The sequence below is a fragment of the Apium graveolens genome, chromosome 11 (genome assembly GCF_009905375.1).
Source record: "Apium graveolens cultivar Ventura chromosome 11, ASM990537v1, whole genome shotgun sequence".
NCBI lineage: Eukaryota > Viridiplantae > Streptophyta > Magnoliopsida > Apiales > Apiaceae > Apium > Apium graveolens.
The window spans coordinates 4,430,860-4,449,130 of NC_133657.1; the positions used below are offsets into that span (position 1 = coordinate 4,430,860).

The 18,271-nt window shown below is 35.4% G+C and overlaps 2 protein-coding genes across 4 annotated transcripts; one reads left to right on the forward strand and one right to left on the reverse strand.

Moving 5' to 3' along the window:
• Positions 1-158: 158 nt before the first annotated feature.
• Positions 159-9,391, reverse strand: LOC141697853 (mitogen-activated protein kinase 18-like). 3 transcript variants are annotated; one of them, XM_074502406.1, is made up of 10 exons: positions 8,710-9,384; positions 6,968-7,376; positions 6,679-6,806; positions 6,543-6,602; positions 3,320-3,469; positions 3,080-3,235; positions 2,654-2,865; positions 2,430-2,525; positions 1,355-1,518; positions 159-750 (listed from the first exon to the last, which is right to left on the reverse strand). In XM_074502406.1, the coding sequence occupies exons 1-10, from the start codon at positions 8,731-8,733 to the stop codon at positions 365-367; spliced, it is 1,785 nt and encodes a 594-aa protein (XP_074358507.1). In that variant the 5' UTR covers positions 8,734-9,384; the 3' UTR covers positions 159-364. The 3 variants fall into 3 exon arrangements, with proteins under 3 accessions (XP_074358507.1, XP_074358508.1, XP_074358509.1); XM_074502407.1 differs by having other exon boundaries at positions 159-747; positions 8,710-9,372; XM_074502408.1 differs by lacking the exon at positions 159-750 and adding an exon at positions 1,655-1,695 and having other exon boundaries at positions 1,379-1,518; positions 8,710-9,391.
• Positions 9,392-14,499: 5,108 nt separating this feature from the next.
• On the forward strand, positions 14,500-14,976 carry LOC141695276 (uncharacterized). The gene has a single exon (XM_074499535.1). The coding sequence runs from the start codon at positions 14,500-14,502 to the stop codon at positions 14,974-14,976; it is 477 nt and encodes a 158-aa protein (XP_074355636.1).
• The last annotated feature ends 3,295 nt before the right edge of the window (positions 14,977-18,271 follow it).

Sequence of the window (18,271 nt, forward strand, 5' to 3'; positions counted from 1 at the left end):
CCAAAAAAAAGTGGGCATTTTCACCTTTTCAGCGCGGTAAAAAACTTGGATATCATAATCACCGAAAAATTTGTTAAAGCATTTTACAAGCAAATCATCTTCTGAAATCTTTAATTTAAGTTTAAATGTAGCTATGATTAGAAGAAAGGGCCATCTAATTCTATGGTTGGAAAAAATAATAACTTTTCAAATAAAAATTCAAGACAACAATTAAAGCAACTTTACATGGACATAATTAAACACCTCTACAAAACTAAACTAGCACAGGATAACGAGGCTCCCAACATGCCAACTTACAGCCCGTATTACATGTGCCGGGCTCGACTCAAGAAGGAAAAATCCCACCCAAGAACATATTGAATCACTAACTTCTAGTTGTAAAATTTACAGCACCAGCTCCAACCGCTCCGAGCTGAGATTGCACCTGTAGTAATTTTGAATCTATTTGCATCGGGTCATTAAATTGGCTTGCTTGACCTTGTTGCTGGTAAGGGTTAGAATTCATGTCCGGTGTGATGCCAGGGGATACTTTCCCTTCCATGGGCTGCGGGATTGTGTGTTTGACCACTGAAGAATCTATTTGGTCTTCTTTGATAGGTTTATCTACATCCCTTGTGTTATTCCTGAAGACATAATTTGGGGAAAGTGACTGGGGAAGTGAATTATGAACATAATCTCTGGAACTATATGTGCCGACGACATTTCTGCTACTGCTCTCATAAGGCAGAACTGGTCCCGAACCTCTTCCTGCTTTTGCCAAACAAGAATTGTGATAACATAGCAGAATTATTTAGCACATTTAGAACTACTACCTTTTATAAATATAGAAAACTATTAATCTTTTAACAAGTTTGACAAATTAATAACATACACAACTAGGAGTTGACACGACAAGTTATTTATGTATATTGTGACATGACCTATTCACAGGGGCGTAGCTACGTTATAGACAGGGGGGCACTTGCACCCCCTCAACTCTTAAGTGTCTTCTAATTTTTATTATATAAATTTAAATTTTTATATTTGACCCCAAAAAACAATATTTTTGACCCCGCTTAAATTTTATTCTTGACCCCACTTAATAATATAACTTGTAAAGGGGTGCAAAAATTTATCTTTTAAGTTCAACAAAAGAGGTTAAATATACTCGATAAGAGATAAACCGTTAATTATAATCTTGTTAAATTTAGATCGAAGAAATTGTATTTGATGGTACTGTTAATGAAGCAATTATGTAAGGTATTTGTTAATTAAGCAATAATGTAAGGTGTTGTTAAAATTGACTCAGTTTCCTGGCTACACCCCTGCCTATTCATACCAATGTTGGCGAACTAATGTATAAGTGCTTTCATACCTGTTGGAATACGAGGTGGTGGCCGTGAAGCTTTGGGCAGATTTCCAGGAATAGGATTAGTAACTCTAGTACTGTTACATGATGCATCTGCTATTCGTTGATTGTCAAAAGTAGCCAAAGTTTGCTGTGGTTTAGGAGGTATTGTGCGCGAGTTAATTGTAGACCTGTGTGTAGAGAATAAGTTGTAAGAAGATACACCACTTTATATTTTACATATTACCAGCCCCGTCCCTGATTTAATGCGGAAACAGGATACCAATAAATTATACAGTGGGAAGAAGCAGAGTTACTAATACTTACTATGAGGTGTGACAGAAATCTTAAACTTGCCTCACTCCACCCTATGTAAATGATTCTCATAAATAATCATCATAACTATAAAATCATCAAATTACTGATACAATGGAATTTCGTCATTTAAAGGTAATTGTCCAGGATCCACAACAATTAAATTAGAGTAATATTTGGCTACAAATGCCTGGGGATTTAATTAGGGTAATAGTCGGCTACAAATGGCTGGATGACAGGCATGCACTAAAGGCGGTGAGGTGCACAATGACGAATTTGATGAAGGGGATTACATTGCAAAAACAATTAATATGATGTTTAAAAAAGTCCTGATAATAATCACGCCATTGGTGCTTTCTTTCTGCACCACGAAAAAAAATCTTTGTGATCTTTATCCCAGCGTCAGACTAAATATGGAGTTCCTATTGCTAAAATAAACAGAAAGAATTACCACATACGCATACACTAGCACCTTCAAACTTAAAGATCTCAAGTTGACAGTAATTTGCTACACTATCAACATGTTACATATCAATTCACTAACGGTTGCATGTTTACGTTGTTGTGTCATATATGTAAAATGTAGCCAAAGGATCCACACTTCACGTTTAAAATGTTAACTTATCTGGTTCAGTGAGAAAAGAGAACTTTGTTGATTATTGTGACGTCGTCACGTCAGAAAAAACAAAAAGATTTTTTGTATATCAAGTGGATACTTCTCACAATGTCTTGTCATGAGCCTCGAAGCTAAGAAAAAAGTGTGCAGAGATGGAATAGAAACCTTTACCGTGGAACAGATGCATGTTTTCTATCTGTAACAGGCCCACTTTTGCCACCGTTGTCCGCTAGATAAGCAAATTGCTTTTTAAATTGACCAACAGCACTGATACAAGTAATTAAATATTGGAACAGATCAGACATAATCTCTGTAATTAAAGCATTTACACCTCAAACTATATATAAATACACACACACACACACACACACATATATATATGCATGAGTTCAGACCTGGGATACAAAAGATTAGTGCTTTCTTTCTGCGCCATGTAATCTTTAAGTAATTGAGGATGGTACTCTAAAATCTCCCGATATATGATTGCTCTGATGTCCTCCTTTTTCATTTTGCGACTTTCAAATGAAAACTCATCATTAGAAATAGGCTGAGAAGAAGGTTCCCGCTCAACTTTTGCCAGCCCATTAAAATATGGATCCGCCAGTGCCTAAGGAACCAAATCCAAAATAGTGAATAAATGAGATTAGAGATTAAAGATATACAATAATTACTATAAGTAACACATGAAATGAAAAGGAATATGTACATTCTTTTATATATATATTCTCCTAAAGCAAGAAATTGTCTATTATTAAAAGCAGTCACCACTTGACGTTATTCTATGTTAAAATAAAGACTCTTCAACAAAAAATAAAGGTCACCTGTTCAGCAGTTGGCCGATCCTTTGGATCAAAAGCCAACAGTTTTTGCAACAAACGAATTGCAAGGGGGTCCGAGTTTGCAAATTTCTCAGCAAATGCCACAGGCTGCTTTTTACGCATATCTATCAAGTATTTTCTTGCTTTCTCATTTCGAACCTGCATTAATTGGACATGTATATTGAGATGATAGGTATCAAGGTTTAAGCCGTAACTAGCAACACCATAAAGAATATCACTTACCCCAGAAATGGTATCTGTCGAAGGTGACCCAAGAAGGTCTGTTATCAGATCTAGTTGATGAACAACGCTTTTCCCAGGAAACAATGGCTTTCCCGTCAATACCTCAGCAAAAATGCAGCCAATACTCCATATATCAATAGCAGGGGTATACTGCAAACATGATATAATCTATCAGGCAATTTTAAGGCTAGCAACTAAATTCTCCAGATAAACTGGTTACTGGTATGAGGTCAAGCCAGTGTTGTGAAAAGTGTGACTAAGTGTGCTTTGTGATTATGCATTGGTTTGTGAGTAAAAAATCTGCAATTAAGTGCAATTTTTAAACTGGCATCACTCGCCCGCTAAAATGACTAAAATACCCGAGTTAAAAAATAGATAACATGTCCAGTCCAAATGCAACCAATAGATAAAGAGAGAATTTTTGGGGCCAGATAAAAAACTAAACGATTTAAAAGCTTTTGAGATTAACATTATTAATTAGGAATTTAGTACTTATCTAGTAACATTTCCATTATGTTATCATGTTTACGACTATATCAAGTACTATTTTCTTGTTAGACAATTGAAGAAGATCCAATTATTTTAGTAATGATATAATTATACAGAATTATTTCAACTTCTATATTCGTAGAAAAAAATCTGTATTTAATGGCGCAGTTCACAGGTTGCACTTCAATACTAGCTGTTGCACTTTGTACTAAATGAATTATACAACACTGGGTCCCTGCATTTCAGTGGACGGCTAGTTTACTGTAACAATCTTGGCGGTCGTATGGTTAAAAGTATAAAGGTCTAACATCTCAAAGTAGATATAGTTAAAATGACGAATCTTGAAAAGCTTAAGTGATCAACACGTCAAGGTGCTTGATGACCGAAATATTACTTGACAGACTTATATACAACTTCATTTATCGAGTGGGCTTTTAGTCATCACAGGAAAATTAAACAAGAAACAGACAATTAAGATACAGAGCAAGTCAGAAGGTTCCTTAACGCTGAAAGCATGTCACATATCAAGTAACACAGAGTACAAAGAGGATAATTCGCAACAGAAAGAAGAATATTTTGTCAACAAAATCAGGAAGAATTAAGAAAAAAGTGTACCATAAATAGAGATAATATCATGTTTATTATAATTAACAAGCTTATGTTTTAATTTTCAGTATCCACATTCCATTCTAGAATGCCTCCATATATTAAGTACTTGAACTGATCGTCATCCCAGGAAAATCCAGGTTTTGCTGACTATTTAAACTGAAAAGAACTAATAACCATAATTCAGGTCCTACTAAATATTTTTTACTAAATCTTGAAAGCAATAATCTGTTTCTGACTGAATATATACTTAGCATAGATAAAGTGATAAACAAGCTACAACAAGGTTTCTGAATAGCATTAGAAATACTGGAACAGACATTATGCCAATTCACATTATTCATGTATACTAACAGTTGAGGTGTATATTTTCCTCACTAAGTTTTTCAGAGACTAAACCTTGTATTATTTATTCACTTTTACGAAGTGAAAGGAAAAGAGTGGAAAGACTAAGAATAAATATAAGGATATAGCAGTTGACTACTACTAGTAGATCGTTTATCCAGAGGGTCGTTCTTGTATTACGAGTATTTGAAATTTGAGATTTTAAATGTAGGAGCTCCTATCCACCCAACTTATATACTCACACTAATTGCAGCGACTAATTATTGCCATATAAAATTTTGATTCCTAAACTAATCTTAGGTTTAGAGTAAAAAAGGTATTTCGACACTTTATCATAGAGAACTGTGTATCTAAGTGAAAGTACACGCCTAGGAATTTCATCCGATCACGACTACATAGTAACTATAAAGAGGCTCAATGTAATCCACATACGCTTAAATGCTACAAGCACAACATATTTATAAATCATGGATCAAGTAATCTTTATCATGGCAACTCGCAGTATGAATAGACGGTGTTGCCCGAACTGACCTAAAAAATTCAGACGCGGATCCAAAAAATTGTGTCTCGATATTGACTATATTAGGATTCTGTTGGACAAGGACGTGGAAACTCGTAATTCGAGCATAATATATATAATATAATAAGTATTCATCTTTAAAATATTTGTCTACGGCTAATAAGCGATCGAGCTCGATTATATATAAGCATCCATAATGCAAATTTAAAAAAGAATAAGATATATGATTAGTCCTGCAGACATCTTGCTTCTAACATAGATTATTAGAGGCACTGGATCATATTTTGAATTGGACTGGTAGAGTGTAAAATGCGTAACTTCTATTCATCTTTAAAATATTCTCTACGGCTAATAAGCTATCGAGCTCCATTATATATGAGCATCCATAATGCAAATTTAAAAAGAATAAAATACATGATTAGTCCTGCAGATATCTTGCTTCTAACATAGATTATTAGAGGCACTAGATTATATTTTGAATTGGACTGGTAGAGTGTGAAATGCTTAGCTCCTATTTAAATAATCGGACATAGATTCCACACCATTTATCATCCAATACGGATACAACAGTAAAATTGAAGAGTCCGGGTATGAAAGCTTATAAATTTCAAATTCTTAAATTGAATTAAGAGAAGACATTTTCGGGAACAATCTAGAGAAATTCAGAAGCTAATAACCTTAGAGTTTATTTCTTATCTTTTATTTTTGGAAATAATTTATATTAATCTTTATCTTCTAGATTAAATTGAACAAAGTTTAAGTTTATCATAAATAGTACGTCAGCTTGTAACTGATCAATAGAAGCAACATCATAATGCAGCAATGCTTTATATTTAGATTCATTCCGGTCTCTATACTTGAGAAAATGTGTATATGTATATATCATCAGCATTGTTTGGTAACATATACTGCCATAACAACCTTTTCTGGAGACATATATCCCAGAACAAACATGTATAAATTATAATAATGTGAACATTTATGTTCAATATGGAATATATGGTAGATAAGAGAGATATACATTTTAATATCAACGATTTCCTGCGATTTTGAAAGATGACAAATACTAAATGTCAGTTCATCTTCAGTTGGCTACTTATTCAAAGCTCAAACTGCTTAATAGAATACTCATATCCCTAAGCACATAGATCACAGTTGTTAAAGGAAATTCTATCTTAACCAAGAAAAGATAATGTTACAAATCCATAAAACCGTGCTCCAGTCTCCAAGCATGTTGTTAGGTAAATAACGAAGGCTACGAACCTTGGAGAGAAATGATCCACAAAGCTCTGGAGCCCTATACCATCTTGTAGCAATGTAATCCTGCATCATGATGCAATTAAACAATGAACACCAAGCTTCAAAAAGATCACAATTACGATAAATAAAATTTGCATACCGTCCAGAATACAGTTGTTGGAGTATCATTGAAAGCAACTCTTGCTAGTCCAAAATCACATATTTTGAGCTTACAATTTGCATTTGCCAAAATATTTTTTGGCTTTAGGTCTCGATGGTACACATTAGCTGGAACAGAATAGCTTGCAGCCTCAGAATAACATATATGATAATACTGAAAACATTTTAACCATGACTAAATTTCAAGACAAACAGGAATTTAAACAATTAAACCATGCTCTAGACTAAAAGAAAAACCATTTGATATTATCTGTTATCTAGATCGGTACCTGTATGCATGAATTTCAATGCACGTAGCATTTGATACAGGAAAAAGCGATGGTGCTCACGAGTCAAATCATCGTTGGCTTTAATGACTTGATGAAGGTCAGATTCCATGAGCTCAAAAACAACATATATGTCCTTAAAGTCTCGGCTTGAGGGTGGGACCATGATCCGTCTAATTTCAACAATATCAGGATGACGTAATAGCCTTAGCAATTTAATTTCTCGTAAAATCCGGATGGCATCAGATACATGTTCAAATATGTTATTTATCTTCTTTATGGCCACTTTTTCCCCAGTATGTGTATCAATAGCTGCGCAGACAACCCCATAGCTTCCCTTCCCTATAATCTCCAAAATTTTGTACCGATTGGCCTCCCCGTATTCAGTGAAAAAGTCCAATTCTTTTGTATTCTGCAAAAGGCACATATAGAAACTAAGCAATCTCGAAAAATATCCAATTGCATATTCAAATCTACATGCATTTTTAGAAACCTAAACTTGCACAACCAGGACATGCATGCATAACATAAACCACATATAGCAGGTAAAACTTCCTCTTAACATCTAAAACACAATAAAGTATCCATACAAAACAAAACTGATTGTGAAAATATAAACCACGCAAGCATAAAACTCATCAAAAAGACAACTAGTAAATACCTACTGCTAAATCTTAGCATTGATCAGCTAGACACCAACGCAACTAAAACATTGTCTCTTCTGATTAAACTAGTGCTGTAAATATATTAATTTGTGATCAGACAATTATTAATTTGAATGGCGAAGGAATGGAACTTATGAAAAATGTTCAAGGGAAGGAAAGAATGTAAGACGGAGGAGTGAACAAAAAGGAGGGAGTGCAAATTTTATATGATGAAGCATGCAAGGGAAATGAGTCTGTAGGAGAATGAAGCATTCCTTCTCCCATTGCTAAATAGCTCTAAATCGTAGGAAGAATAATGAAGCATTCCTTCACCAATTGGTGGTCTGAACTCTAATGTAGATTTGTAGGAATGGAGAAAGGATGAACGAAAATAATAAACATTTAACCACAAATTAGTAAAATTATAATATATGTAATATATTATATCGTAGTGTATACATTGGCAACTTAAATTTTGATAGAAGACCTATATATTTTGTAATAGGTTATTACTTTTTGATAATATTTAATAATTAAATATTTTTAATAATTTAATAAAAATAGTAAATGGGGCGGGGATTTAATATTGCAAAGAAAGAATCCCTGCCGGAAATAGGGTGGGCATGGGGCGCGAGGTGGGTATGGAATTTAAAATACCTGCCCCCGAACTCCTTAGAACCCTAATTCTCAGTCTAATCAACAAAGAAAAGAAGAAACAAATCCTCAAAACATGCCCCCAAAAGATTGAACAAACCAACATAAAGATACCTTTTTCTCTGGAAAGTTTAAATTGTACATATATCACATCTCAAGAAAAATCATTAAAACCTAACCAAAATTCCAGTCCAATCAAGATTCCCCTATCCGAAACATAAAAGCCTAAACATATCTGCTTCCACAAATATAGACAAGAGCAGCTAAGATTCAATCAATCCAAACAAGATTCCAAATTTCTAAGCAAAACAGCTTAAAAACATCGCCTTTCACAAAAATTAAACACGCAAAACAACTAAACTTCAACCAATCCAATCAAGATTCAATTTTTCCACAACAAAATGAACATATACACACAAACAAAGCTTTAAAGCTGATAAATTATACCTTCTTGCGCTGATTCTGCAGCATAATTCAGCACTGATAACTCAAATTTTGTATCGAAAAATCTATATAAATTAACTTGGAATAAAAAGAACAAAAATTAAACTAGTTGAGCAAAGAATCTAGCAAATCAACCACATTTTCCCCATCGACAACGACTTCGAATAACAAACCCACTGTTCCTAGTAAACTTGTCTTGAAAACAAGAAATTGATACAGATTTAGTATATAATAAGCAGCCAGCAACAACAATCACACCCACTTTACTCATTCAATTCTAAACAACCCCTCCTTAAACCTCAGCCTCTCATCGCATCGATGAATCCGCCAAGTTCAATCAAGACTCTGTGTGGGGGGATAGATAAGAGAGAGAAAGAAGAGAGAGAGAAAGAAGGGAGAGAGAGAGAGGGGAGAGAGAGGGAGCGTCTTTGGGACACTTTAGTTTATGTCGAGAGAGAGAGAGAGAGAGTCTTTGGGACACTTTAGTTTATGTCGAGAGAGAGAGATGAATAGGAAGCAAGACTCTGTGTGAGGGGATAGATGAGAGAGAGGGAGAGATTGAAATCGTCTTTGGGACACTTTAGTTTATGAAGAGAGAGAGAGAGAGAGAGATGAATAGTGAGGGGGCGTTTAACACGCGGTATATATACAATAGATGCAGAGAGAGACATGGATAGATACAAAGGGGGGAGGTGTAAGTAAGAGGACTCGTAGTCATGTTGGGTTTGTACTTTGGTTATTATCCACACTTTTTATGACTTTACTTGAGTTTGGTCTGTACGGCCCAGTTTTATTTGTGTACCACAGTCACTTAAGCTAAGGCGATTATAAGGCAAATTATGGTAAGTAGTTATCAACCATGTTCCCCGACAATCTAATCATATCGACAGGAATTGGTTGGAGCTGATTAACAAACGGAATTGCCAATAATAATTTTGTGAATTAGGGCCTTTGCAAACATGTGATCGCCGCAAATCTCCTCGTGAACTTCTCTCAAACAATATTAAGGCCTGCAACAAATGCTTCATACTCGGCCTGATTGTTTATTACAGGAAAGCTAAAAGAGATTGCAGTTTGGATTGTGAAACCATCCAAACTTTTCAAGATGAGTCAAAGCTCAATTGTCGAAGATTCGTCCACATTTCGAGTCCACACTCATGATTAGCATTTAACGTGGTTCCAGTATTTATATCCATAGGTCCGGGTTCCGATTCCGGAAAGTTGCATTCAACAACAAAATCAGCAAGTGCCTGAGTTTTGATAGCAGTCATGTGAACAAAAGTCCGATTGAATTGGTCGAGTTCAACAACCCAATTCACAGGCCTTCCCGAAATATATGGTTTATGAATTATTTTTCTTAGAGGTTAATCAGTGACAATCCGGGTTTTTCTTCCTTGGAAGTAATGTTTGAGCTTTGTAGTAACCAGGGGCGGATCCAGGATTCTAAATCTACTAGGGCTGAAGTAAAAAAAAACTGTTCATTCAGTAAAACGATAATGAGCAAACTAGTATTTTATGTAAAAGCAAAATCACAAAATTTAACCATGCTCTTAACTTGAAATCTAACATATGCAAAAATATAAGTAATAACGATACTACTTTACAATGCGAAATTGAAAAAAAAAAGATTTTTTCACATCATTTGAATTGTATTCGACGATTTTTTTAAGCGTAAAATTCATTTATCACTTCATCACGTACATTCACCCAATTTAACAATCATGTACAATTATCAATCAAACAAACACTTAAAATAACAAAAAAAATATGTGGCAACCAGAATTTATATTTAACAATTAAGAAGTTAGTTTAGACAATTACATTATATACGTAATTACAGCAACAAAGGACCCGGGAATCAACAACAAAAAAACAACCGGAATAAACAATACAATTGCAGATGAAAAATGGACATAAACACAACCTAGTTTAGAATTCATTATTCTATTTTATTTAATTTGTATTTTAACGTATGTAATTTGCATAACAGGTTTCATTTTGATAACAAGCCCGGTACAGATTGGGCCTATTTTGCTAAGTTGTGACAAGTTAGATTATGTGTGTGGACTACTATGCAATCGGCTAATATACATAAGTGGGCTGGTCCTTTTTTCTATATGGGCTGTATTAAATAGGAGTATAAAATGTTAAAGGGGATGGTGGATTTTGACCTGGGCTGGAGCCAACCCTAGCCAGCCCACGGTCCGCCCCTGGCAGTAACCAAAGCACAAGTGAATTTCTCAAGTCTTGGATACCTGGTTTTTGCATCCTACAACACTTGGCTAACATAGTAGACCGGCTTCTGCTGCCCATCCTCTTCTGTGATCAGGGCTGCTCCTACTTCTAGGACCTCGGCAGATAAATAAAGGTATAGGGGTCCCCTGGTTGGGCTTTGGTCAAGATTGGTGGCTTGGAAAAGTACCCTTTGATTTCTTCAAAAGCTTTCTAGTAGTCAGAACTCCAATTTACTTTTTGTTCTCGGCTTTTTTCAACAAGTCAAAGAAAGGTAGACATCTCTCAACTAGTTTGGACACAAATATTATTAGTGTTGTAAAGACCTTGCCAATTTCTAGACATCCCTCTGGGTCCTGGGAGGTTACATTTCCTGAAATGTCTTTAACTTTTCTGGATTGCCTTCAATTCCCCGGTTGTTCATCATGAATTCTAGGAACTTTTCATCTCCTACACCAAAGGTGCATTTCTCTGAATTCAGCTTTAACTCGTACTTCCTCAAATTCTCAAAGCATTTTTTGAGATCAGCAATGTGACCCGAGATTGTTGTGGATTTCGCGATCATGTCATCGATATAGGATTCTAGATTTCTCCCAAATGGGGTTTTTAAGAATTTATTCATCACCCTTTGATAGGTCGATCCTGCATTCCTCAAACCAAAGGGCAACATTATGTATGCATATAATGTCCGATGGATGATGAAAGCTGTCTTAAAAATGTCATCCGGGTTCATCTTGATTTGGTTGTACCCGGAGAAGAAATCCATAAAGCTTAGCATGAAATGTCTGGATGTGACATCAATTAGTTGGTCTATACTGGGTAGAGGGTATGAGTCCTTCATGCATGCTGCATTTAGATATATATAGTCTACACAAATCCTCTACTTGTCACTGGGCTTCGTTACCATGACAACATTAGCTAGCCACTTCAGATACTTGAGCTCACATATGATATCAGCCTTGAGTAATTTCTCAACTTCTTCACCCATTATTTTTTATCTTTCTAGAGCAAAATTCTGTTTATTCTACTTTCGTATGAAGGTCACGATCGACATCGTTACTAACGGGCATTTTTTTCCAGATCCACATCAAAAGTATAGATAGCCACAGATTCCTTCAGTCCGGGCATGTTTCCTGGACTTCATTCGAATATATCACCTGATTCACGGAGTAAAGAGATTAGTTCTTCCTTGAAAATAATTTGAAGCCCGCCTACAATCTTTACTTTTCTAGAAGAATTACTTTCATCAATCGAGACCGCTTCTATCTCGACTATAACTTTTATCTTTGTTTGGCCCTTGGCAGAGACCAGTTGTTGGACCCGGGCATCCACATTCTTTTTCATGTAAGCGTGAGCCTGAGACTCAAATTTTCTTTGGTTTCTCTCCCCTGGGTCAGGGTTAGTTGCTATTTTGTCTGGACTGCTGCTTGAGTCAGGACTGGTTGCTTGCATGGAAAAACTATATTGACCTCTGAAAGGGTTTGGTTTAGTCACAACCATGACTTGGTCGCATAGCCTTAGTTCGTCTGAACTTGGATTGGTTATTGTTGGGACCAGATTGCTTTCAATAACCTGGACCTCTTTTCCCGATCCTTCTTTTGGGCGAGGACGGTGCTTCTTATGGCATTGTTGTTTTCGGAGAACTGTGGCTTTTCTTTTTTTATCTTAGTGAGTTTCGTCCATGACTATAGCTTGACTATAGCATTTCTTCGCTATCTCATAATCGTCCTCTATTTCTCCAACTCTAGTCGGGGTTGAAAATTTGGCTTTCAGATTGGAAATTAAAATTATGGATTGCATTATGGTCTGAGCCGAACGACCTATTATTCCATTATAAGAGGAAGGAGTATTGATAACATAGAACTTTATTACATGAGTGACCTGGTTGGGAGCAGCTTCCAACTGGACCGGGAGGTATAAAGTTCCTTGGATCGGGACTAAATTATTCCCGAACCCATAGAGGGGACCTTTTTGGCACTCATTTGATCGAACACTTCACAGCTGCATGCGATCCACGGTGTGTTTGAAAAGAATATTCACTGAAGAGTAATTAAAAATCAACATTCTCCTTACTTCATTGTCAATATATTCAGGGTCACGACCAAAGTTTCATTTTGGTTTGGATTAAGTCCCTCATAGTCCTTACTACCAAAAGAAATGACTAGTTCGGGGAAGGACTGTGTTTTGCAAGACATGCATATACATAACAAGACTAAGTCATCTTGACAATTCTAATGATAAGTTGTATGATAATTTAATTTTATATTCTGTAATTGTATTTCTTGAGTCTGTAAAAATGATAAGTAGATTAGACTGAAGGATCTTTCTGTGAACGTCCATCAAGCTAATAAATAAACTCTGGAAGAAGATCAATCATGGTCATACCTCAGAGAAAAGTAAGCTTGGAGTTGAATAATGTTGCTCTAGGAAAAATGTTCTAAGTCAGATATTGACAAGTCACAGATCAAGGAATATCAAGAAGTATGTCGAGATGTCCAAAATAACTTGTAGAGAAGTCCCAAGGGATATCGATAAGTCAGTTTGCATGTAGAGAACTCAGATATCGACAAGTCAAAAATTCTATGTAGAGAACTGGAGATATAGACAAGTCAATTCTTCATGTAGAGAACTAGAGTTATCGACAAGTCAAATCCTCATGTAGAGAATTGGAGATACCGACAAGCCAAAAGCTTATGTAGAGAACCGGAGATATCCATAAGTCATTCTACTTGTAGAGAACTGGAGATCTCGACAAGTAAAAAGAAAACACATATAAAGAACTCAAGATATCGATAAGTCATTTTACTTAGCGATATGTGACATCTCTACAGAATAAAAGAGATCTCGACAAACAACTTCATAATTCAGAATGCGGATAACTTGTAGATTCAAGATTACCAGTCAACAAACAATTCTATCACTGAATTGGAAAGACTACAAATACAGCTTGAAGAATACAAGATCAAGAGTCAAGATTCATTGGACAAAGGAGGGTCACAGACCTAATAGATTCTACACAGATTTGCTAACACTGAAAAATGGATATGTACAAAGTAGCTTTAGAAACTGTGTTAGTCCATTTTAGTGCAAGTTTTGTAAACCCGTGCATGTTGATCTATAAAGCATGTCACGGGTCCTTTGTTTAGAAGTAACAAACAGATCTAGGAAAAATCTTGTATTCTCTCTCAAGAATTATAGTTGAGTTCTTATCTTTAAGAACAAAGATTTGTAGCAAGACATATTTGATTTAATACAAATCAAGTGAGTTTTTAATAATCCGCTTGTGTGTTTATATTTAAGTATTTTATCACTACAAGTTCATACATCTGTTTTGTTCCAAACAGCCAAACACTTTCACAGTTAATTAAAAAAAGAAAACACATTCACCCCCCCTCTACATTGCATTTCGTACTTAACAAGTGGTATCATAGCAAAATCTGAAAGTAAACAGATAAAGATCTTGAAAGTATGAGTGCACAAAAGATCAGTAGTATCAAGATTCCTATCTTTGACAAGATAAACTACACTTTGTGGAAAAAGAAAATGATGTTGTTCATCAGGATGGCCAATCCAATGTATGTTGAAATTCTTAGGCATGGACCCTTTATTCCTATGGAAAGGATTTCTGAATTAACAGATTGGGACATGGTCATTCCTGCACACTTTTGTTCTAAAGATCCATCTACCTACACTGAATCATATAAAGAGAAGGTTGCACTTTATAGTGGCTTACAACTCATATTAACTGAGTCTCTTGATAATGTAATGTTCAACAACATTATCAATTGTGAGTTAGCTAAGCAAATCTGGGAAAAGATAGAGATCTTGTGTGAAGGAGCAAAAGAGGTGAGATCTAATCAGAGAAGGATCTTGGTTTCACAGTATGAGGGTTTCATGGCTAAACTAAAAGAAGGCATTACTGAGGTCTTTGAGAGATTCAACAAATTGGTATTTGATTTGCAGCTTCATGACAAGTACTATGAAGCTGAAGAAGTTAACCTCAAATTCTTGCTCACTCTTCTTGACCACTTGGAATAAAATATCTCGGCAATAAGAGAAGGAAGAGATTTAGGAAGAATAACTTTGGAGGTTTTGTATGGTATGTTAGATATATTTGAGATGTCATGTCTAATCTTTTGTGCTTAGTTTCAGAACTTAATATCAGGACTTACTGGAAATCAGAACTTACTCAAGTCAGAGTTTATATCAGAACTTAAGGCCGTCGGGATTTATATCAGGACTTACGTGCGGATACTTCAGATAAGGAAAGCAGCTGATTTACAGGAGAGGATCTGGACTAAAACAATAGAAGATATACATGGAGAGTTAGAAGACTAGAAGACTTGTAGAAGATAATATCTGATTGATATATTTTAGCAGACAGAATTATATTCTATATCAATTAGAAGATATCTTGTAACTGTGTACTATATAAACACAGCTTAGGGTTTACACTATATGTGTTATCATTCACGAGGAAGATTATACATTGTAACCTAGCAGCTCTTAGTGATATTGTTCATCACTAAGAGAAAACAACTGTTCTATTGTAACAGATTTTATTATATTGAATATACTTGATTACTGTTACATACTTGTGTTGATAAATCGATTTGATTGTATAAACACTATATTCAACCCCCTTCTATAGCGTTGTGTGACCTAACAAGTGGTATCAGAGCTACTCTGTTGATATACAAACAGTAAGATCCGGTTTACAATCATGTCTGAAGAAACACAACTCCAACCAAGCCCACCAAAACTCAAGATACTCAAAACAATCAAATTCACAGTCGATATGAGAGTATTAGGGTTCCCATACCGAGAGCATCTAAGTATCCTATATGGAAGGTAAAGATGGCTATATTTTTGGAAGTCACAGATCCAGAATACCTTGATAGAATCAATGATGGACAATATAAGCTTACCAAGCTTTCTGTTACAGTTGTTGATCAACCAGCAAAGATGATTCCAAAGGAGAAAAGTGAGTATACAACTGAAGACATCTCATCTATTGCCAAGGATGCAAGGGTAAGGCATCTGCTTCACAGTGCAATTGACAATGTCATGTCAAACAAGGTAATTGGATGCAAGACTGCAAAAGAGATATGGGATGCTTTGGAGACAAGATTCCAGGGAACTAATGCAATCAAGAAGAACAAGAAGTCTATACTCATACAAGAGTATGAGCACTTTGACTCAAAAGCTGATGAGTCATTAACTGATTTATATGACAGGTTTGCCAAACTCTTGAATGATCTGTTACTGGTGAACAAGGAATATGATCTTGAAGATTCAAATATAAAGTTACTTTTAGCTCTTCCTGAAAATTGGGATTTGAAGTCTACTACCATAAGAGACAACTATGACCTTACTGAAACTACTCTTGATGAAATTTGTGGTATGCTCAAGACTCATGAACTTGAGATGGATCAAAGGAGCAAAAGGCATGGAAGAAAGTCAAGGACAGTTGCTCTTAAAGCTGAGGAGGAATCTCCTAAAGTGGTTGTCTCAAAGAGGGGCAAAGAAAAGGCTCTCATCATAAAGTCTGATTCAGAATCATTAGATTCTTATGATGATGATTCAGAAACTGAAATTTTATCTGAAGTAGATGTTGATGCAGAGATGATGCAACTGTGTGCTCTTATGGTGAAGGGTATCACAAAGATAGCCTACAAGAAATTCAGAAAGGGCAAGAAGTTTTCCGAGAAAGGTGGAAGTTCTGAAAAGAAAGGGTTCAGAAAGTCTGAAGGCAAAGGAGGAAAGTCTGACAGAGGGGACAACTCAAATGTCAAATGCTACAATTGTGGTGAAAGAGGCCATATCTCTCCTGACTGCAAGAAAGGAAAAGGTAATAAAGGCAATGCACTTGTCACAAAGAAGAAAAATTGGGCAGACACTTCAGATTTTGAAGAGGAGGTGAACTATGCCTTGATAAAAAATGCTGATAGCAGTTCTGAAACTGCTGAATTGAAGGTATCTCAAACAACTCTTGCTTTTCATACTGATGATATTACTAAGTTGAGATTATATCTTAAAACCATGTTCATTAGTTTTAGAGATCATAATTTAACAAATGAAAGATTAACATCTGAAAGTCTTGCTCTTAAAAACATAAATGACTACTTAGAAAAGGAGTTAGTTTTTTTTCATCAAACTCAGAAAGAAAGAGATGATGCTTTGTATGTTAGAGATGAAGTGCTAAAACTGAATGAATCTCTAAAAACTGATTTATAAAAGGAAAGAGAAATTATCAGAACTTGGACTAACTCTGGAAGAACAACTCATAAAATCTTAGAAAATGGAAATTGGAAGGAAGGTCTAGGTTACCTAGATGATAAGAAAGAAAATGAAACTGTGTCATCTAAAACAAACTTTACCAAGAAAGCTGAAAAGCCTAAAGTTAATCCTGTTAAGTTTGTAGCAAAAACTGTTATGTCTGATTCTGCAAAGATGAAAGATTCTAAGACAGAAGTCAAAGAAAAGTCAACTTCTGACAAATTAAAATAGGACAAACCAGCTTCAGTAAACATAGGTTTAATGACAAAGAAGCAGCTTAAGCATAAGCTGAAAGAGATTAAAAATGTGAACAAGGTTAAGGAAGCTAGGAAAAATAGGAATGGAAAGGAATGTGTGAATAAAAGCAATAATTATATGTCTGTTCCTAATGCTCCTAGAAAGAAATGCTATAACTGTGGAAACTCTAACCATCTTGCTTCTTTTTGCAGGAAAAATAAAGATATAAACTCTTTACCTCCTAGATCAGGAGTTAAGAGTCAGTATGTTAGGTTTAAACCACAGAATCCTTGTTTTCATTGTGGTAGTTTATGGCATTCCATTTATACTTGTAAGGAATATCATAGTATGTACTATGATTATTATCAAATAAAACCTTCTTTAAAGAAAGTTAGTTTAATTCCTTCTAGTGTAAAGTCTAATGCAAAGTCTGATATAAAGTCTGATAAACAGCATGTTAGCATAAACTCTGAAATTTAATCCGCTGCAAATGCTAACAAACTTAAAAAGGCCAAAGGATCCAAGCAAGTCTGGGTCCTTAAAACTAACCAATAGTGGTCTTTGTGATTGCAGGATAACATGAAAAATATCTTAGTTCTGGACAGTGGATGTTCAGGACATATGACTGGAAATAAAGCCCTGCTATCAGACTTTGTGGAGAAAGCTGGCCCAGGAGTTTCTTATGGAGATGGCAATATGGGAAAGACTCTGGGATATGGCAATATCAATCTTGGAAATGTCATCATTGAAACAGTAGCTCATGTCTCAGGACTTAAACACAATCTGCTAAGTGTGAGTCAAATCTGTGACAAAGGTT

What these genes read in the sequence shown, in the direction of transcription:
- LOC141695276 (XM_074499535.1), top strand. Translation starts at nt 14,500, where the DNA reads ATGGCCAATCCAATGTATGTTGAAATTCTTAGGCATGGACCCTTTATT.
- LOC141697853 (XM_074502406.1), bottom strand. Translation starts at nt 8,733, where the DNA reads ATGCTGCAGAATCAGCGCAAGAAG. An exon ending in CAACAACTGTATTCTGGACG is followed by an intron (nt 6,603 to 6,678) that starts GTATGCAAATTT and finishes ATCATGATGCAG; the next exon opens with GATTACATTGCTACAAGATG. An exon ending in CGACAGATACCATTTCTGGG is followed by an intron (nt 3,236 to 3,319) that starts GTAAGTGATATT and finishes CAATTAATGCAG; the next exon opens with GTTCGAAATGAGAAAGCAAG.